The 21,327-nt window shown below is 44.0% G+C and overlaps 1 protein-coding gene across 2 annotated transcripts in view; it reads left to right on the forward strand.

Moving 5' to 3' along the window:
* The window catches only part of LOC130385225 (zinc finger protein 431-like), a 45,976-nt gene that overhangs the window by 10,042 nt on the left and 14,607 nt on the right, over window positions 1-21,327 (forward strand). The window contains exons 6-12 of one of the 2 annotated variants that reach the window (XM_056593633.1): window positions 9,292-9,575; window positions 9,758-9,821; window positions 10,313-10,596; window positions 10,779-10,842; window positions 14,349-14,626; window positions 14,797-14,860; window positions 16,535-17,919. In XM_056593633.1, coding sequence (XP_056449608.1) covers window positions 9,292-9,575; window positions 9,758-9,821; window positions 10,313-10,596; window positions 10,779-10,842; window positions 14,349-14,626; window positions 14,797-14,860; window positions 16,535-17,919 — 2,423 coding nt within the window. Of the gene's footprint in view, window positions 1-9,291; window positions 9,576-9,757; window positions 9,822-10,312; window positions 10,597-10,778; window positions 10,843-14,348; window positions 14,627-14,796; window positions 14,861-16,534; window positions 17,920-19,865; window positions 20,506-21,327 lie in introns of those variants that run through there. The other variant, XM_056593632.1, reaches the window with a different exon arrangement.

The raw sequence follows: 21,327 nt of genomic DNA on the forward strand, positions 1-21,327 counted from the left end.
CGGTTGTCTCCCGCTGGAGCCTCGCTGCCGAGGGACCACCTTCTCGGCAGTGGTCAGCGCTTAGGCACCACTGCCTCCTGCAGCGGGCAGCGCCGACACGGTGGTCCCTCGGCAGCGGGAAGAGGGGCTCAAGCAGGGGATATTTGCGGGCAACAATCCCTTTCTCCTCCATGTCGTGGTTCATGTACGCCCACTACAAGTCTCGTTGTGGAAATACCAGAAACGAGAGTCCGACGTGTTATATGCCATAACAGGGTTCCCGCGGATCCTTAAAGTCTTAAAAATTCTTAAATTCATAAATCGAAAAAATAAGGCCTTAAATTTCATTAAAAAGTCTTAAATCCATCTTTCAAAAGTCTTAAAAATGTTTACACATGGTAAGTAGGATTTTATGATTGTAATTAGTCTCAAGAAGAAAGAAAGAATAGTTAAAAAAATGTATATATATAAATTAGGGCTGAAACCGAAACCGAAATCGCGACACTCAAAGCCATGGGAAAGTGAAGGAAGAAAAAAACAATAATGCAGAAGGCAATTCTTTTTTATTGTCTCAGGTTGTACCACCTAGTGTCATAGGCCTACAGTCTCTCCCCTGAGCTAGCTGCAACAGCCTTAACTGTGTCATCGAAGATTTAAACAGTAAACAATAGGGCTGTAACGATACGAGTATCGAAATCGCGACACTCAAAGCCAAGAACCTGTCTCACGGTTTGAGAAGGCCGAAGCGCGATACGCCCTTTCTAACTCCGGTCAAATTGTCCGATTTAAATTTGCTAATAATTTGTCTAAATAATAGTCTGCTGACACCGCCCCCTCTTATCGATGCCATAAGTTTGCGACGAGATGCCCAGTGATGACCGCTCTCCGTGGCTACGGAGGATTTCATTTCTCCACAGCGAAGTCCTCATATGCGATATGAACTACATTTATCCAGAGTGGGCCAAGCGCGAAAAAAAATTGCCTGCCCCTGTCTCTATTATATTGTTTTGTGTGATTTGACCGGCAGTTGGTCTGCTTGTCGGAATGAAGCGGCCACCGATTATTGACAGGATGGTTACTTTATTCTACCGGACTCGTTCGCTTCTTCACTAGACACACACGCTACCCCTCGCTCTCCTTGCTCGTCTACTCACTCGCTGACGTCACTCACACACACACACATACGCACACTACCATTCTCGCGCACACACATACGCTACTCGTAACACTATGCCTCGTTATTGCGACGTTCATGTTAGATGTTCATGTTTTTTCCCATCTATTGAAAGTTAGGCTATTAAACATTTTTCATTCTATACGGCCTGATTAGGTCATTATTTAAGCTTCATAGCCTAATAAGAAGCGCCAATAGGATATTTGACTAAACCTCCAAACTAGTTGAGGGTTTTTGCTCCAACTACAATCTTTGGTTATTTATTTATTAATTTAGCTATACTTTAATAGTATTCTTTCTGTTCAAATCTGTTCAGTGTTCCAAATTATTTGTTATTAAATGTGGCATCAAGTTAATTGTTATACAAGTGTTGTTGAAATAAAATGCTTTTTAAATTTAAAAAAATCGTGGGATGTATCGAACCGTGGGTCAAAAATCGTGATACAAACCGAATCGTGAGTTGGTCTATCGTTACAGCCCTAATATAAATGAATAGCAGTAATGTTGCGCAATCACGAGAGCGGAACCAACAAAACATTTGTTTTGCGGCCGTGACTCAGATGCACGTCGTTCAGGTGCGCAAGAGGTCATTTTTGTTTCTGTCCAAAAAGCCTACTGATAGTGGAAATATGTTCAAATACATTTTTCCACTAGTGTTTGTGTCGTTGGTCTTAAATTTCCTTTCAAGTGGCATTAAAAAAGTCTTAAATTTAACTTTCATTAAGCTGTAGGAACCAACACCAACAGCAGACCGGTTATCCAAATAACAAAGAAGTGTACCATACTTTCGTTACAGTATGTGTAATCACACACACACACACACACACACACACACACACACACACACACACACACACACACACACACACACACACACACACACACGGCGCTCTCACGGGCGTAGCTCATTGGCAGGCTAAATTTTCTGGGCTGGCGAGGCAGAGAAAGGAGAGGTTGCATCTCCCCTTATGACACACCGGGAAAATTCCAAAACGGCACGTCTGACCTTCGTTTTTTCAATGGCGGAGCAGAATGCCTAGTGGTCGTTTTACACCCAACAAAATTTCTAGCTACTGGGGGAGCATAGGTAGGCTAGGGGATCTCATATTAATGTTAGAAAACCTCAAAGTGAAATTTTCATGACATGGGATCTTTAATAAGAATGACACCACATTTAAATATATCATATATTTATCTGCATTTCTTTTATTTTGCAATATGTTTACAAGCGGACCCGTTTATGCAATGTATAGCGGAACTCGATCCAATTGAAAGCCAATCAAATGTATTCAAACTTTGTCGCATTGTCTATTAGTTTAACTCTTCCATTTATTTGTTTCCAACTTTTTTTTTTAAATGGTGTGCAGGTTTACATTGTTTACTCCATTTAGACCAGGGATGGGCAACTGGCGGCATCGGGCATGCGGCCCGCGGGCATCCTCACTCAGTCAGGCCCGCACATAATTTAAAAAAAAAAAGATTATTATTATTATTTTTTTTATTTTTTATAATTGATCGAGTTACAGAAAACTCGGTCAAGAAAGATGAGAAGAATTCATAGAATTCAAAGGCAAACCCATGAGTCTAGTTTGCTTAGAAAGGATATCAGTCATTAAAGATATCCACATAAGTCGCCACTACAACTACTACAACTGCAATGAATATCATGCTTGTTGGGTTTGAGTTCATTGAGTTGTTGCACTTAATGTTGGGCCACTGTTTTTCAGCTTTGTGACATCATTGAATGATGATATATGTGAGCCCTTTGCACTGATAACAATACTAACCATTCATGTGGCTGTTTGAGCATGCAAAACATGAAATGAATTGTTGGTTAAATTAACATACCGTACATAGGTTATGATTCTGGAAGATTTTTTAGGTAGTGGCCATCCCCAAAATGCACCAGAATGCAGGAAATCATATCTACCAAATTCGAAATTGTGTAGCTTCTCTCAGCTCACGTTTAGTTGAGTGTGCAGTCATGTGGCCCTCTGATGGTTATGATGAAAAATGTGGCCCTCTTTATCATGAAAGTTGCCCATCCCTGCCCTAACCCATAGGGTTAGGGCGTGACTGGGCTCTGGTTTTCCCTTACGTTAGAGCCCATGGGACCTATAAAATCGAAAAATATGAATGGGTTTCAATGGAGAGAAAGTAATTATATTCTGGTCCCAGTCTTTATATGCTCCGGATTACACATATTGTTCGTGGATTTAAACGATAATTTTTCAGCCAAAGAAAACTAAACATTTTCGTGAAGAATTTTGATAATGTTAGGTTTTTTCCAAGGGGAGGATGAAAACATCAGAAGAGGTGAAAACCATTATAAATTGGGGCATGTGGAGAGTTTTCAGTAATGCCGATGGGGAGATTGTCGGTCTTGTCCACGCCAGCGTGACGTGACGGCACATACAAGACATAGTCTTTCTCCGTTTTTTTTCTCTACAGCCTTTAACTGAACAATTACACAATAAACAATCAAACTCTTGACATGAAAAATTAAAGTTTAAATCCACAAACATCATATGTGTAATCCGGGGCATATAAAGACTGGGATCAGAGGATAATTACTTTCTCTCAATTGAAACCCATTCATATTTTTAGACTCTACCGGAAAGGGCGTGACTTCGCCACTCTATAGGTCCATGACGTCCAGACTTTTCCCGGGAAGAAGATTCCTGTATTAAGAAATCAAAACAATGTAATGAATTTGGAGGGATGAATAGTTTGATTCAACAGTATATAAGTGATAAGTATAACGGGTCAATTCAAATTTTTACAGACGGGTCAAAAGATCCAGACACAGGTAGGACAGGGGCAGCAGTACACATACCACAGTTTAATGTATCAATTATCAAAAGAACGTCAGATCATTTAGCAGTATTCACAGTGGAGCTGTTAGCCATTTTATTGGCTCTCTGGGGATAGAAGAGGGAAGGTCAAGTAGATGCATCATTTGCTCAGACTCAATGGCAGCTCTAATCAGCATTTAAAATGGCAAATCTACCTGTAGGCCTGATCTAGTTTATGAGGTTCTTCAGAGTTTGATTAAAATAGAAAGAATGCAAATAACGGTGGGCTTTTTATGGGTCCCATCCCATGCTGCAGTAGAAGGCAATGAGGTTGTCGACATGTTGGCAAAAAAGGCACTGAAACAGGATATGCAGCCGGGTGTTCCATTAAGTAAATCTGAAGTTAAAACAATAATTAAATCAGAAATCAACAAGGTGTGGCAAGAACAATGGGATAGGGAAAATAAGGGTCGGTTCCTGCATAGAATCCAGAGGCAGGTGTTAACAAGGAGACAGGGCTGCTGGAACCGAAGATGTGAGGTTATCATCACAAGACTACGCATAGGGCACACATGTCTTAACCACAGTATGAACATCATAGGCAGAGCCGGACAGTAACGGAGTACATTTACTTGAGTACAGTACTTAAGTACAATTTTGAGGGATCTGTACTTTACTCGAGTATCATTTTTTGGGAGTACTCATGACTTTACTCAAGTACATTTGAGAGGCAAATATTGTACTCTTTACTCCGTTACATTTCTATCCATAACCGTGAGTACCCGTTACTCCTTCTGAAAAATAAAAAATAAAAGGAGAAAAGAAAAATCACGGAAACCCTCAATTTGTTGTTTCCCTCTCAAACGTTATTCCCTCCAAAACTGATTAGGACAGCCTTCAGCCTATCAGCAATCACCTTTGCTTTCCGCCAAAGCCAACTCCATGGTCAGAATTAGATGAGAGACGATTGTTGATTTGATTGATAAAAAAAACGGAGAAACTCACACATACATAGAATTGTTAGCTGAATTTTCTTTTCTGATATTGCATATTTATGTAAGCTGAGCAATTGTTTTTATGTTCTTGAGTATACTGTTATACTTTATACAACGGGGGACCTAAATCCAGCGATCTGATTGGTTCCCAACTGTTGTATAATGAGCATATACATAACTGCTATGACGCCCCTGCGCGTGGACAACGCCCCTTAACAGTGGTATAATGAGCACATACCACAGCCTGGCGTGATCTATTGCCAGCTTAAGTATACTATTGTGCTATTGCCATGGTATAAAGATGAAAATTACTTGATTTTACTTTCAATTCCTTTTACATTCTCCAAGGTGTTAACATTTTTCATAACTCCATGTAGGACGTTTCTATACATAAATGTAAGCACTGTGGCAGTAGTAATGCAATATTTAGAAAACATACTCTTGTACTCTTGATACTCAAGTACTTTTAAAAACAAGTACTTCAGTACTTTTACTTAAGTAGACATCTGACTGTAATACTTTTACTTGTACTTGAGTAAAATTTAGCAAGGGGTATCTGTACTTTTACTCAAGTAAGGAAGCTGTTCCGCCTCTCATAGGCAAACATGAAACAGGGGTCTGCCCAAAATGTAATGGAAGAGAAACAGTGGAGCATGTTTTACTACAATGCGAAGCGTACAATTTGGAGAGAAGGGAGCTGTTGAAAATGTTAAAGCTTTGGGTCAAACAAGCTTGACCTTAGAGGGTTTACTCTCCTTTTCCTCACTGAGACCACCAGCATGGAAACATGTATTGAGTTATCTAAAAGCAACAGGTTTATTTGACAGATTATAATTTAATCTGTTGTTTTCTATCTATATGATTTTGTTTATTTACTTTTGTTCTTTTGCATAGTTTATAACGTATAACCTCCATCGAAGCTCTAAAACAAACAGTAGGTGGCGGTAATGCACCATATTGGTTTGCCAACTGCCAAATAAACTCAAAAGAAGAAGAAGAAGAAGATTCCTGCGCCCGGGAGTTTGCAAACCATTTCAGCTTTTGTTGATAGCTAATGCAAGTGGTAATAAGCCTTAATCTTTCAAACCTAGTCCTTCTCGACCTCTCGTATCTTGTTACAGTATTCAATTTTTTTTTTGTTATCCACAATAGGGTAAAATATGTTGATAAACATGTCACCGGGCGGCCCAACTTTTGAAGAACAGCTTTCGTCCATAATGGACGTACTTGCGAAAGCTGCCGTATCAGAAATTAGCCAACTGTTCTCGGAAGGCTCGGCTACCCTTCGATTACAAATAACTCAGAGCCTGAAAGAAAACCAAGCGCTGAGGAAGAGGATGAAGGTGATGAGGAGTACGCTGTTTTCTTTGAGGATTCAAACGAGATCAAATGCATCGTGTGCGGCAAGTCGTTTTACCCTGGCTCGAGACAACATCTGCAAACCACAGACTAAACCACAGGGCGATGGTGAGTTGTGTCCCGGGCCGTGATGGGTGGAAAACAAGACGGTTCAGGGGTCACTATTAGTTGTTACATTTGAAGTAATTGGGAAAAGTTGATGATTCAAAATGAACAATGTATAATGACATTAGTCCCATTTCCTGCTCTTTGAATGGTCTTGGATGTAATGTATTCCTCAGTCATCCGGCCCGAAACACAAGGCGGTTGGAAATTCCACTCATGTTACAGCACACATGGATTCTAGGCTGACTGCTAGTTTCTACCTGGAGCTCTTTTGAAAAGCATGAAGACCAGGCCTTGATGAAACACGAGTCAAACTTGGAAGTTGCATTTCAAAGATGGAAACAGTCAAGAGCCGAGAATGGTTTCCAGACAGATGCCACATCGATTCATTCAAAACCTATAAATGTTAGCTGATCAGTTTACAGGGAATGACACGTTGTCGCTTGTTATTGCCAGAATAGATTAATTACGCTTGTCTTGAATGTCATGTTATGCTCGTATCATTTTGCGCTGGTATTCGTTCAGTGTCCTCCACCTGGTCAACTGCTTGAGCTTTGAGTTGAGGGAATCTGTGTCTGCTCTAGTACACATTTTGAACCCTCTGTGTTACATACATTTAAATAGTTTCTTTATTGTCTCCTTTTCTGCAAATAATGTTTAGAAACAATCCTTTTCTGTCATTTTTCCCCCTCTCTTCAGAACACTGCGATGTCTTTGGAGACCGCAGCACACAGCGCGGCGCCACCTCAGAGAGTCTTTACGCCCCTGGCTCCTCCCACATGTCCAGTCACAGCGAGGAGCTGAGTGTCCACGGAAAAGGGGAGGGCCCACTGGCGCTGGTCGGCCATGACACACTCTTCACCGCGTCCAAACGGGAGGCCCTGAACTCGCTGTCTGCAGACCACAGCGTGGTCAAGAGCCTGGAGCGCGGCGAGCAGCTGGTGCGCCGCGAGGAGCTGACTATGCAGGTTGGAATCGGATATCATCTTCTCATTCACCATCCAAAAGAGAGGCTTCCTGTGCTACAACTCCAACACATACCCATAGAAAGCCCACACCTTTATGATTCAATGTGTCGTTAGCGGGGATTGACAACTATTCTGTGCTAATGAAAGAATATGTCTTGTGTGTGTTTCCTTCTTTATGTGAAAAGCAACAGACCCCAGACACCATTTTAATCAAGGATGAAGAGGTTATTGGTGGGGGCATGCCTGCTGTAGGTTAGTAATACATATTGCATATAAAGCAAGCAAGAAAACGACCTGGATCAACTGAGAATGTACTCTGCTGCTAAAAAAACAAGGACTAATTATACATGTTATAGTAGAATTATTGACATCTTCTTCATGGCAGGTGTCAGGAATGTTGAGATCAGCTCTGATTCCCAATAGGGGTGTACCGATACATGTTTTCGTATTGAACCGAATCACTACGGATGTCACGGTAGCATTTCCACCCTCTGGTGGAAATGCGCAATTTCTGTTTACTTTGCAGTTTCATAAATAAGACATTCAGAATTTTCGGCGGCGGCGGGGCAGCGGTGCACTCACTGACGTCTGCGACGCGGCGACGCGGCCGTCAGTGAGTGTGCATGTAACTCCGCGTTTACATGCGGCACATCTGATTTGGATAGATGTGGAAGAACAGCTCAATCGGAATAGAAAAGTATATATATGCGCCTCAATCGGTTCGGAATAGAATTCTATGTGGAATAGAATAGGTGGTGTAGTCCGCTATAAATACTTATTCCGATTAGTTTGGGGTTTAACTTGGAGCAGCTGCAATAGTTCGCAATTGGTCCACTCCGTCTGTACTTTAATGCACACCAAACCTTACCGCTGTCAAGGAAATTGGATTGACAAGAATGACAGGGAGAACGAGTGCTATGCAGAGATGAATGGACGGAACGATTTTGAGATTTCCAAATCGCGTTATCAAAAAAAAAAAAAAAAAAAATTAATTAAAAAAAAAAAAAAAAAAGACAGAATCAATTCGTGGCGCTAGATGTTGATTCTGTGGCGCCGCGCCACACAATGGTCTATGTATGGGAAAACCTGGACTATAGTTATTTATTACACGGCTCTTCTCAATGCTGTTGAACGCTCTGTTCACTTGCATGGGCCGTCACAACTTCTGGTGGTGAATAATTTTTTAATAATTCACCGTTGCTAAGCATATAATGACCGCTGTCAAGGAAGGTAAAAAAAACGACTTCTCTGCTGATCTAAACTACGACTGCTGGTAACAAATAAATTGTAGGAAAAAAAAAAGTTCACCGTCATGCTGGCTGTGTTCAGTAAAATAAATAAATAAATAAATAGCAATCTGTTTTCGGCGCATGTAGGCCTATCTGCCTAAGCCCACGTTGAAATAATTTTGATGTTGAATGTTGACGGGCAGTTGTTGAAATAAACAGATTGATTTCATACAAATCATAAAAGCCTCTCTCTGTCATTGTGTGTGTGTGTATCCGAGTTGCGGGCGTGTGTGTGGGGGGGGGGGGGGGTCTTGATTTTCGAATATTGAATAGTAATTCTGCCAGAAATGCAAATTCCTATTAGTAGGCTGATGGATGTCTTGAGCGCTGTCGTCTCCTCCTTCCGCCATGATTCCAACTTCAAGAAACTTAAAAACATTATGTGTAGCTCCCAAGTAGTGCACACGAGGCCAGAGGTCTTTGTTCGAAAACAGGGTTTTATTTTCCAGGTCGAACCAACCCGTGAGAATTGGGTTTATAGAGAAAAATAATTAAAATGAATAAATACAATTGACAATATGCAAATGTAGGTTTTTACAACAACACATCAGGTGTTACATTTACACCAAAAAACACTGCAAATAATGAATTAACACAATTACATTCTGTCATTCTTTCCCTCTGTAGAATACTGCGATGACTTTGGAGACTGCAGCACACAACACGGCGCCACCTTGGATCATCTGCATGTGGACGCCCCTGGCTCCTCCCACATGTCAAGTCACAACAGGGAGCTGCGGATCCTGAGCGTCTATGGAAATGGGGAGGGCCCACTGACGGGGGATGGCCATGACAACCTCTTCACCGCGTTCAAACCGGAGGCTCTGAGCTCGCTGCCCGCGGTACACAGCGTGGTCAAGAGCCTGGAGCGCGGCGAGCAGCTGGTCCGCCGCGAGGAGCTTACTGGGCAGGTTAGAAATCATCTTCTCATTCAACATCCAGAAGAGAGGCTTCCTCTGCTACAACTCCAACACACACCCATAGAAAGCACACACCTTTATGATGCAATGTGTTGTTAGCGGGGATTGACAACTATTTTGTGCTAATGAAAGATTATGTCTTGTGTGTGTTTCCTTCTTTCTGTGGAAAGCAGCAGACCCCAGACACCATTTTAACCAAGGATGAAGAGGATATTGGTGGAGGCATGCCCGCTGTAGGTTAGTAATACACATTGCATTTAGGGGGTTTATTTGTTCATCAACACGGCGGATGCGAGCGCAGAATAATCGTAAAAAGGACATTTGTTTGACCGGTTGCCATGGTTATCTCCGTGTGGTTACTTCTACTAATTATGCTTTCACTTAAAAGCCTGGTCCTCTTTTGAAAGTGCATTATGACCAGAGCCCTGCTCAAACACAAGGACTACTTGTGCAGTTTATAGTAGAATGATTTACATCTTCTTCATGGCAGACAGATGTCAGGAATGCTCAGATCAGCTCTGATTCCCAATATAACTACAGTATTGGTAAAACAGGGGATGGAGAACAACAGATCGTCTGGGTTTTGTCTTCATGACCTCCCCACATCTTTAAAAGGGGGAGACGTAGCGGTGCTACGTCTCAAATGGATACATACTGTATCCCTTTGTGCAAATTATTAATTTAGTACAATTAGTACAATTACTTTCTGCCTTTTATTCCCACTGCAGAAGACTGCGATGACTGTGGAGACCGCAGCACACAGCGCGGCGCCCCCTCAGATAGTCTGCATGTGGACGCCCCTGGCTCCTCCCACCTGTCCAGTAACAGCGAGGAGCTGCGGATCCTGAGCGTCCACGGAAAAGGGGAGGGCCCACTGGCGCTGGACGGCCATGACACCCTCTTCACTGCGTCCGAACCAGAGGCTCTGAGCTCGCTGTCCACGGAACACGGCGTGGTCAAGAGCCTGGAGCGCGGCGAGCAGCTGGTCCACCGTGAGGAGCTGACTGGGCAGGTTGGAAATCATCTTCTCATTCACCATCCAAAAGAGAGGCCTCTTCTGCTACAACTCCACCACACACCCATAGAAAGCACACACCTTTATGATGCAATGTGTCGTTAGCGGGGATTGACAACTATTTTGTGCTAATGAAAGATTATGTCTTGTGTGTGTTTCCTTCTTTCTGTGGAAAGCAGCAGACCCCAGACACCATTTTAGCCAAGGATGAAGAGGATATTGGTGGAGGCATGCCCGCTGTAGGTTAGTAATACACATTGCATATAGGGGGTTTATTTGTTCATCAACACGGCGGATGCGAGCGCAGAATGATCATAAGAATAAAATTTGTTTGACCGGTTGCCATGGTTATCTCTGTGTGGTTACTTCTACTAATCATGCTTGCACTTAAAGGTTGGGTATGGAATTCGCTTTTTTGGCCATTTTTGCAAAATTACTTGAAATCCTTATCATAACCCACTTACAGCCACTGAGTTAGAAGTACTGACATGAAAATTAAACGAGTCAATCATCTGTGGAACGGGCAGGGCTCGAAAAACTCCAGCCAATGATTTCCAGAGCCACCGAGCTGCATTGGACAGTAAGTACGTCAATCAAACGGTCGCACTGCACTCCCCCCTCCCCGCGCGACCCCTTCGTGCACGTACTCAAAGCTCGTGACCCAGAGCAAGCTTCTGTTTGTTGTTATCCTGCGGTAGCTACTGGAGCTAGCTAACTAGCTAATGGCTCGCTCTCGCGCATCTGTGTTCACTCGTGCATGATTGCTCGTCCATGTACTTGGAATGGGTGGAGTCAGAGTCAGCGTTGAAGGAGAGGAGGTAGGACCATTTGAGTTGTTTATTTTCAAAATCTGCTGGCGTTTCGCAAATCCCATACCCAACCTTTAAATGCCTGGTCCTCTTTTGAAATTGCATTATGACCAGAGCCCCGCTGAAACACAAGGACTACTTGTACAGTTTATAGTAGAATGATTTACATCTTCTTCATAGCAGACAGGTGCTCAGATCAGCTCTGATTCCCAATATAACTACAGTATTGGTAAAACAGGGGATAGAAAACAAAAGATTGTCTGGGTTTTGTCTTCATGACCTCCCCACATCTTTAAAAGGGGGAGACGTAGCGGTGCTACGTTTCAAATGGATACATACTGTATCCCTTTGTGCAAATTATTAATTTAGTACAATTACTTCCTGCCTTTATTCCCTCTGCAGAAAACTGCGATGAGTTTGGAGACTGCAGCACACAACACGGCGCCACCTTGGATAGTCTGCATGTGGACGCCCCTGGCTCCTCCCACATGTCCAGTAACAGCGAGGAGCTGCGGATCCTGAGTGTCCACGGAAAAGGGGAGTACCCACTAGCAGTGGACGGCCATGACAACCTCTTCACCGTGTTCAAACTGGAGACTCTGAGCTCGCTGTCTGCGGAACACAGCGTGGCAAAGAGCCTGGAGCGCGGCGAGCAGCTGGTCCACAGTGAGGAGCTGACTGGGCATCGGGGCCGCGGCAAGGACCGGCCCGCTGTGTTGTCTGGCGAGTGTTTTCCCGAAAAAAACAATATGGTCATCCACAGGCGTACCCACGCCGGCGAGAAGCCGTACGGGTGCGACCAGTGCACGGAGCGCTTCAAACTGAAAGACAGCCTGAAGAGCCACATGAGGAGGACTCACTCCGGGGAGAAGCCCTACAGGTGTGATCAATGCGTGAAGTGCTACTATAGGAGCTCTCACCTGAAGAGGCACATGAAGACTCACTCCAGGGAGCAGCCCTACAGGTGCAACCAATGCGTGAAGCGCTTTATGAGGAGCTCCAACCTGAAGGTCCACATGAGGACTCACTCCGAGGAGAAGCCCTACTGGTGTGACCAATGCATGAAGCACTTCATTTCGAGCTCTCACCTGAAGATCCACATGAGAACTCACTCCGGGGAGAAGCCCTACAGGTGTAACCAATGCGTGAGGCGCTTCAGTACGAGTTCCAACCTGACGGTCCACATGAGGACTCACTCCGGGGAGAAGCCCTACAGGTGTAACCAATGCGTGAAGCGCTTCAGTCAGAGCTCCGCCCTGAAGAGACACATGAGGACTCACTCCGGGGAGAAGCCCTACAGGTGTAACCAATGCGTGAAGCGCTTCAGTTTGAGTTCAAACCTGACGGTCCACATGAGGACTCACTCCGGGGAGAAGCCCTACAGGTGTAACCAATGTGGGACTAGTTTCAATCAGAGTACCCACCTGAATGTCCACATGAGGATACACTCCGGGCAGAAGCCTTATAGGTGTGACCAATGTGTGAAGCGCTTCAATCAGTGTTCCGCCCTGAAGAGACACAAGAGGACTCACTCCGGGGAGAAGCTCTGAAGGTGCAACGCCAGCCTCAGTGACCCTAGCAATTTGCGTTGGCACATGATCAAGCACAGAGGCAATGGGGTGCTTTGACACAGGCAATGGGACATTTTAATTCACACCTCTAACCTGTTTTTGTTTAGATTTGTCTGTTATAGTTATTTTTTATTCACGATTATAGCTCTATAGCTCTGTTCCAGACTGTTCCCGGGAAGAAGAATCCTGCGCCTGGGAGTTTGCAAACCATTTCAGGTTTTGTTGTTTGCTTATGCAAGTGGTAATAAAGCCTTAATCTTTCAAACCTAGTCCTTCTCGACCTCTCGTATTTTGTTACAGTATTCGATTTTATTATTTTTTATCCACAACAGGGTAAAATATGTTGATAAACATGTCGCCGTGCGGCCCTTCTTTGGAAGAACAGCTTTCGTCCATAATGGACGTACTTGCGAAAGCTGCCGTATCTGAAATTAGCCAACTGTTCTCGGAAGGCTCTGCTACCCTTCGATTACAAATAACTCGGAGCCTGAAAGAAAACCAAGCGCTGAGGATGAGGATGACGGTGATGAGGAGTACGCTGTTTTCTTTGCGGATTCAAACGAGATCAAATGCATCCTGTGCGGCAAGTCGTTTTACCCTGGCTCGAGCCAACATTTGCAAACCACAGACTAAACCACAGGGAGATGGTGAGTTGTGTCCCGGGCCGTGATGGGTGGAAAACAAGACGGTTCAGGGGTCACTATTAGTTGCTACATTTGAAGTAATTGGGAAAAGTTGATGATTCAAAATTAACAATGAATAATGACGTTAGTCCCATTTCCTGCTCTTTGAATGGTCTTGGATGCAAAATATTCCTCAGTCATCCGGCCCGAAACACAAGGCGGTTGGAAATTCCACTCATGTTACAGCACACATGGATTCTAGGCTGACTGCTAGTTTCTACCTGGTGCTCTTTTGAAAAGCATGAAGACCAGGGCCTTGATGAAACACGAGTCAAACTTGGAAGTTGCATTTCAAAGATGGAAACAGTCAAGAGCCGAGAATGGTTTCCAGACAGATGCCACATGAGCTGGTTCATAATCTCAAACATCGATTCATTCAAAACCTATAAATGTTAGCTGATCAGCTTACAGGGAATGACACGTTGTCGCTTGTTATTGCCAAAATAGATGAATTACGCTTGTCCTGCATGTCATGTCTATGCTCGTATCATTTTGCGCTGGTGTTCATTCAGTGTCCTCCACCTGGTCAACCGCTTGAGCTTTGAGTTGAGGGAATCTGTGTCTGCACTAGTGCACATTTTGAACCCTCTGTGTGTCACATACATTTAAATAGTTTCTTTATTGACTCCTTTTCTGCAAATAATGTTTCGAAACAATCACTTTCTGTCATTTTTTCCCCTCTGCAGAAGACTGCGATGACTTTGGAGACCGCCGCACACAGCGCGACACCACCTCAGAGAGTCTTTACGCCCCTGGCTCCTCCCACATCTCCAGTCACAGCGAGAAGCTGAGGATCCTGAGCGTCCACGGAAAAGTGGAGGGCCCACTGGTGCTGGACGGCCATGACACACTCTTCACCGCATCCAGACGGGAGGCCTTGAACTCACTGTCTGTAGACCTCAATGTGGTCAAGAGCCTGGAGCGCGGCGAGCAGCTGGTCCACCGTGAGGAGCTTACTGTGCAGGTTGGATATCATCTTCTCATTCACCATCCAAAAGAGCTCTGCTAAAACTCCACCACACACCCATAGAAAGCACACACCTTTATGATTCAATGTGTCGTTAGAGGGGATTGACAACTATTCTGTGCTAATGAAAGAATATGTCTTGTGTGTTTCCTTTATGTGGAAAGCAGCAGACCCCAGACACCATTTTAATCAAGGATGAAGAGGTTATTGGTGGAGGCATGCCTGCTGTAGGTTAGTAATACATATTGCATATAAAGCAAGCAAGAAAACGCCCTGGATCAACTGAGAATGTACTCTGCTGCTAAAAAAACAAGGACTAATTATACAGGTTATAGTAGAATTATTGACATCTTCTTCATGGCCAGGTGTCAGGAATGTTGAGATCAGCTCTGATTCCCAATAGGGGTGTACCGACCGATACATGTTTTCGTATTGAACCGAATCACTACGGATGTCACGGTAGTGATTCGGTAGCATTTCCACCCTCTGGTGGAAATGCGCAATTTCTGTTTACTTTGCAGTTTCATAAATAAGACATGTAGAATTTTCTGTTTTATAACTGAGTCTGGAGTCTGGAGGTGAAGTGTAGTACTTATTGTTTACTGTTTAAATCTTAGATTACACAGTTCAGGCTGTTGCAGCTAGCTCAGGGGAGAGACTGTATGACACTAGGTGGTACAACCTGAGACAATAAAAAAGAATTGCCTTCTGCATTTTTGTTTTTTCTTTCCCCTTCATTGTACGGAACTCGTACCGAACTGTGATGTCTGAACCGAGGTATGAACCGATCTGTGACTTCATTGTGCCGTTACATCCCTAATAATATTATTCCCAACATAACTACAGTTTTGTTAAAACAGGTGATAGGAAAACAGATACCATGGGTTGTGTCTAGGGATGTAACGGTATGAAAATTTAACCTCACGGTTATTGTGGCCAAAATTATCCCGGTTTTCGGTATTATCGCGGTATTTTTAGACACCCAAAATATGCCCATACTTCAGACTTAGTCCTCTTAGAAGGTAGGGATGGGCAACGATCGTCGAATATCAATAATATAATATGACTATAGTTATTTATTACACGGCTCTTCTCAATGCTGTTGAACGCTCTGTTCACTTTCATGGTCCGTCACAACTTCTGGTGGTGAATAATTTTTTAATAATTCACCGTTGCTAAGCATATAATGACCGCTGTCAAGGAAGGTAAAAAAAACGACTTCTCTGCTGATCAAAACTACGACTGCTGGTAACAAATATTTGTAAAAATAAATAAATAATAATAATCTTTTTTTGACGCGTCTAGTTCACCGTCATGCAGGCTGTGTTCAGTAAAATAAATAAATAAATAGCGATCTGTCTTCGGCGCATGTAGGCCTATCTGCCTAAGCCCACGTTGAAATAATTTTGATGTTGAATGTTGACGGGCAGTTGTTGAAATAAACAGATTGATTTCATACAAATCATAAAAGCCTCTCTCTCTGTCATTGTGTGTGCGTGTATCCGAGTTGCGTGCGTGTGTGGGGGGGGGGAGGCTGTCTTGATTTTCGAATATTGAATAGTAATTTTTACCAGAAATGCACATTCCTATTAGAAGGCTGATGGATGTCTTGAGCGCTGTCGTCTCCTCCTTCCGCCATGATTCCAACTTCAAGAAACTTAAAAACATTATGTGTAGCTCCCAAGTAGTACACACAAGACCAGAGGTCTTTGTTGGAAAACAGGGTTTTATTTTCCAGGTCGAACCAACCCATGAGAATTGGGTTTATAGAGAAAAATAAATACAATTGACAATATGCAAATGTAGGTTTTTACAGCAGCACATAAGGTGTTACATTTACACCAAAAAACACTGTGCAAATAATGAATTAACGCAACTACATTCTGTCATTCTTTCCCTCTGTAGAATACTGCGATGACTTTGGAGACTGCAGCACACAACACGGCGCCACCTTGGATAATCTGCATGTGGATGCCCCTGGCTCCTCCCACATGTCATGTCACAACAGGGAGCTGCGGCTCCTGAGCGTCTATGGAAATGGGAAGGGCCCACTGACGGGGGATGGCCATGACAACCTCTTCAGCGCGTTCAAACCGGAGGCTCTGAGCTCGCTGCCCGCGGTACACAGCGTGGGAAAGAGCCTGGAGCGCGGCGAGCAGCTGGTCCACCGTGAGGAGCTGACTCGGCATCGGGGCGGCGGCAAGGACCGGCCCGGTGTGTTGTCTGGAGAGGGTTTACCCGACGAAACCAATATGGTCATCCACAGGCGTACCCACACCGGCGAGGAGCCGTACGGGTGTGATCAATGCGTGAAGCGCTTCACAAAGAGCTCTCACCTGAAGGAACACATGAGGACTCACTCCGGGGAGGAGCCCTACAGGTGTGACCAATGCCTGAAGCGCTTCAGTGGGAGCTTTCAACTGAAGAGGCACATGAGGACTCACTCCGGGGAGAAGCCCTACAGTTGTGACTATTGCCTGAAGCGCTTCAGGGAATGCTCCGTCCTGAAGGTCCACATGAGGACTCACTCCGGGGAGAAGCCCTACAGGTGTAACCAATGCGTGATGCGCTTCAGGAATAGTTCCCACCTGACGGTCCACATGAGGACTCACTCCGGGGAGAAGCCCTACAGGTGTAACCAATGCGTGAAGTGCTTCAGTCAGAGCTCCGCCCTGAAGAGACACATGAGGATTCACTCCGGGGAGAAGCCCTACAGTTGTGACTATTGCCTGAAGCGCTTCAGGGAAAGCTCCGCCCTGACAGTCCACATGAGGAGGACTCACCCCGGGGAGAAGCCCTACAGGTGTGACCAATGCGTGAAGCGCTTCAGTCGTAGTTACATCCTGAAGGAACACATGAGGACTCACTCCGGGGAGGAGCCCTACAGGTGTGACCAATGCCTGAAGCGCTTCAGTAGGAGCTTTCAACTGAAGAGGCACATGAGGACTCACTCCGGGGAGAAGCCCTACAGTTGTGACTATTGCCTGAAGCGCTTCAGGGAATGCTCCGTCCTGAAGGTCCACATGAGGACTCACTCCGGGGAGAAGCCCTACAGGTGTAACCAATGCGTGAAGTGCTTCAGTCAGAGCTCCGCCCTGAAGAGACACATGAGGATTCACTCCGGGGAGAAGCCCTACAGTTGTGACTATTGCCTGAAGCGCTTCAGGGAAAGCTCCGCCCTGACAGTCCACATGAGGAGGACTCACCCCGGGGAGAAGCCCTACAGGTGTGACCAATGCGTGAAGCGCTTCAGTCGTAGTTACATCCTGAAGGTCCACAAGAGGACTCACTCCGGGGAGAAGCCCTGAAGGCGCAACGCCAGCCTCAGTGACCCTAGCAATTTGCGTTGGCACATGCTCAAGAACAGAGGCAATGGGGTGCTTTGACACGGGCAATGGGACCTTTTAATTCACACCTCTATCCTGTTTTTGTTTAAATTTGTCTGCTGTAGTTATTTTTTATTCATGATTATAGACGCTTTCCAACTTTTCGTTCGTTTCGTTTACTCTTTTATTGTTGTAAATAATTGATTTATTTGTGAAGGTGAGGGGTATTGACCAACGTGTAGATTTTAGGATTGGCCAGAGGAGCGACCAAGTTGAATTGCAATACACTGTGGGTGAAGTGGACTTGGCTGCAAGACGATTAAAGGAATCTACAACAAAAAAGTCACTAGATTGGCCAAAGTATCAGACTTGGTGGCTACAGTTGCAATGCAAACTATAACAACACCTTTCATTTAGAGAGGACAGGAGGTATATCTAGGTCCAAAGAGAATGTATAGAAATCCCTTTCAATTGGCTATATACAATATACAATTGTATATTATAATTAGGTCATGCCTGCAACGCTCAATGTAGCTGCCAGCAGAAACGGTTGCATGATTTTGGATATTATCAGAATAATTTTAAGTTTCATAAAATAATATTTTTAAAGGTCCCATAGCATGCTACTTTATGGATGCTTTAATATAGATATTAGTGGGCCCCAAATGCAGTATTTGAAGCCGTTTTCGAAATTCAGCCGTGGTGCAGAATTACTGCCACTATGAGCGAGTCGCACATTGAGCTTTCCCCAAACGCACCCTTTCGGTGTCTGTAGCTTTAATGCAAATGAGGAGAGAGGTGGTTCAAGGTGGAGGGTGGGGGTGTGGCCCTGAGCAGCTTGCTGCCACGGTTCCATGCGCTCCGATTACAGTGGATGTATCGCAATGGCGAGGCGCACATGGCCTTTGGCAGTGTTCTGTAAATATTCTAGAACACTCCGGGTGCTCCGGGGGGAGTCCTGGAGCTCTACATCTAAATAATATATTATACATGGATATCTATCAAATAATATATATTATTACGACCAAAAGCTGGGCCTCCAGAAGATATTATGAATCACAAACGAGTACGTTGGGTTCTCTGACCCTCTGGTTCTTCCACGTCCACATCAATCTGAAGTAGACTGAACCACGACATGGAGAAGAAAGGGTTTGTTGAGCGCGGTTGTCTCACGCTGGAGCCTCGCTGCCGAGGGACCACCTTCTCGGCAGTGGTCAGCGCTTAGGCACCACTGCCTCCTGCAGCGGGCAGCGCCGACACGGTGGTCCCTCGGCAGCGGGAAGAGGGGCTCAAGCAGGAGATATTTGCGGGCAACAATCCCTTTCTCCTCCATGTCGTGGTTCATGTACTTCAGGGAGTCAAAGCCAAAGTTCCTTTCCCCCAATTCCTTCTCAAACATGACTGAGATAACGCCCACTACAAGTCTCGTTGTGGAAATACCAGAAACGAGAGTCCGACGTGTTATGTGCCATAACAGGGTTCCCACGGATCCTTAAAAAGTCTTAAGTCTTAAATTCATAAATCGAAAAATAAGGTACGGTGGCGCATTGCATTCACATCACAAAAAAAAAAATCTGGTTATCTCGTAATTATGAGAAAATATAATTAGGCCCCAACGAGATCTTTATGTCATAATTACGAGAAAAGTATCTCATAATTACGAGATCTTTATCTTTCTAATAATTACAAGATAATTATCTCGTGATTACGAGATACTTTCTCGTAATATCGAGATAAACATCTCGTAATTATGAGATATTTTCTCATAATTATGAGATCTTTATGTCATAATTACGAGATAACCTGATTTTTTTTGTGATGTGACTGCAATGCGCCACCGTACTTACTAACCAGCAATAAATGAATTCATTTATATTAAAATAATTATGTTTCTGTAATTGGCATCCATTATTATCAATTGTATTTTCTTCTCTTCTGCTTTACCACGTCTCTCGTGCGTCTTCGGGTAGTGTCGGTAAGCTTCGTCAGTGGCATGTTGCTTTCAATGTTGCCGCCGTAAAGAATTATGGGATACCACTATCTCCTTTCGCAAAGGAAGCTCATGAGGAACTTTTGCTATAGGAGGGTTAAAGAAAGCATTGAGGCCCCTTCCTAAGCATTTTTAGAATTCGAAACACCTTTACTCTAAGCACTTCCGGGTCATCTCCATAGGAAAGGGAAGTCCTTTTCGACCGCTCATATTTTGTATTCTATTGTGGGTTTTTATCCACAACAGTATCCATTTGTTAATAAACATGTCACCATGCGGCCCAACTTTGGAAGAACAGCTTTCGTCCATAATGGATGTACTTGCGAAAGGTGCTGTATCTGAGATTAGCCAACTGTTCTTGGAAGGCTCGGCTACGATTCGCTTGCAATTAACTCGGAGCATGAAAGAAAACCAAGCGCTGAGGAGGAGGATGAAGGTGATGAGGTGTAAGATATTTTCTTTGCGGCTTCAAACGAGATCAAATGCATCGTGTGCAGCCAGACATTTTGCCCTGGCTCGAGCCATCGTCTGCAAACCACAGACTAAACCACTGGGAAATGGTGAGTTGTGTCCCGGCTGTGATGGGTGGAAAAAAAGACGGTTCAGGCCAGGGGCACTATTACTTTCTACATTTGTAGCAATTGGAAAAAGTTTTAATAATCAAGATTCCAAGTTAATAATGACGTTAATCCCATTTCCTTTCTTTGAATGGTCTTGGATGTAATGTATTCCTCATCCTCGTCATCAGGCCTAAAGCACAAGGCGGTTGGAAATTCCACAAATCTTACAGCACCCATAGATTCTAGGCTGACTGCTAGATTCGGCCTGCGCTAAAAAGCCTGATGCTCTTTTGCAAAACATGACCATAGCCCTGGTGAAACACGAGTCAGATTTCGGAGTTGGATTTCGAAAATGGAAACAGTCAGGAGCCCAGAAGGGTTTCAAGACAGATGCCACGTGAGCTGGTTTATCATTCTTATCACATAATTAGTCTTTCACATTCAATAGACAGGAGTATAATCTGCGTTTGAGTAGGTATATTCAATAACATGTTCCACTGATAGAGACAGAATTTGGAAAGACTTCAGAGATCACTCAAACGTACCGCTTTCATTTCACTTACTGAGTTGTTGAAGTCGTATCTCAACCAAACAATTCAAATGGTCTGCGCCTGTTTTTAATTTCTGACTTTGTTTTATGTCCCTATTGATTACCTTTGTCTGTCCTATGTTAATTGTGTGCTGCTACCTTGGCCAGTGCTCACTTCTAAAATAGATACCTCAATGTGATTTCTGCCTGCTTAAATAAAGGTTGAATAAACAAATAATCTCAAACATCATTAAATTCAAAACGTAAAAATGTTAGCTGATCAGCCTACAGGC

The sequence above is a fragment of the Gadus chalcogrammus genome, chromosome 7 (genome assembly GCF_026213295.1).
Source record: "Gadus chalcogrammus isolate NIFS_2021 chromosome 7, NIFS_Gcha_1.0, whole genome shotgun sequence".
NCBI classification, from domain to species: domain Eukaryota; kingdom Metazoa; phylum Chordata; class Actinopteri; order Gadiformes; family Gadidae; genus Gadus; species Gadus chalcogrammus.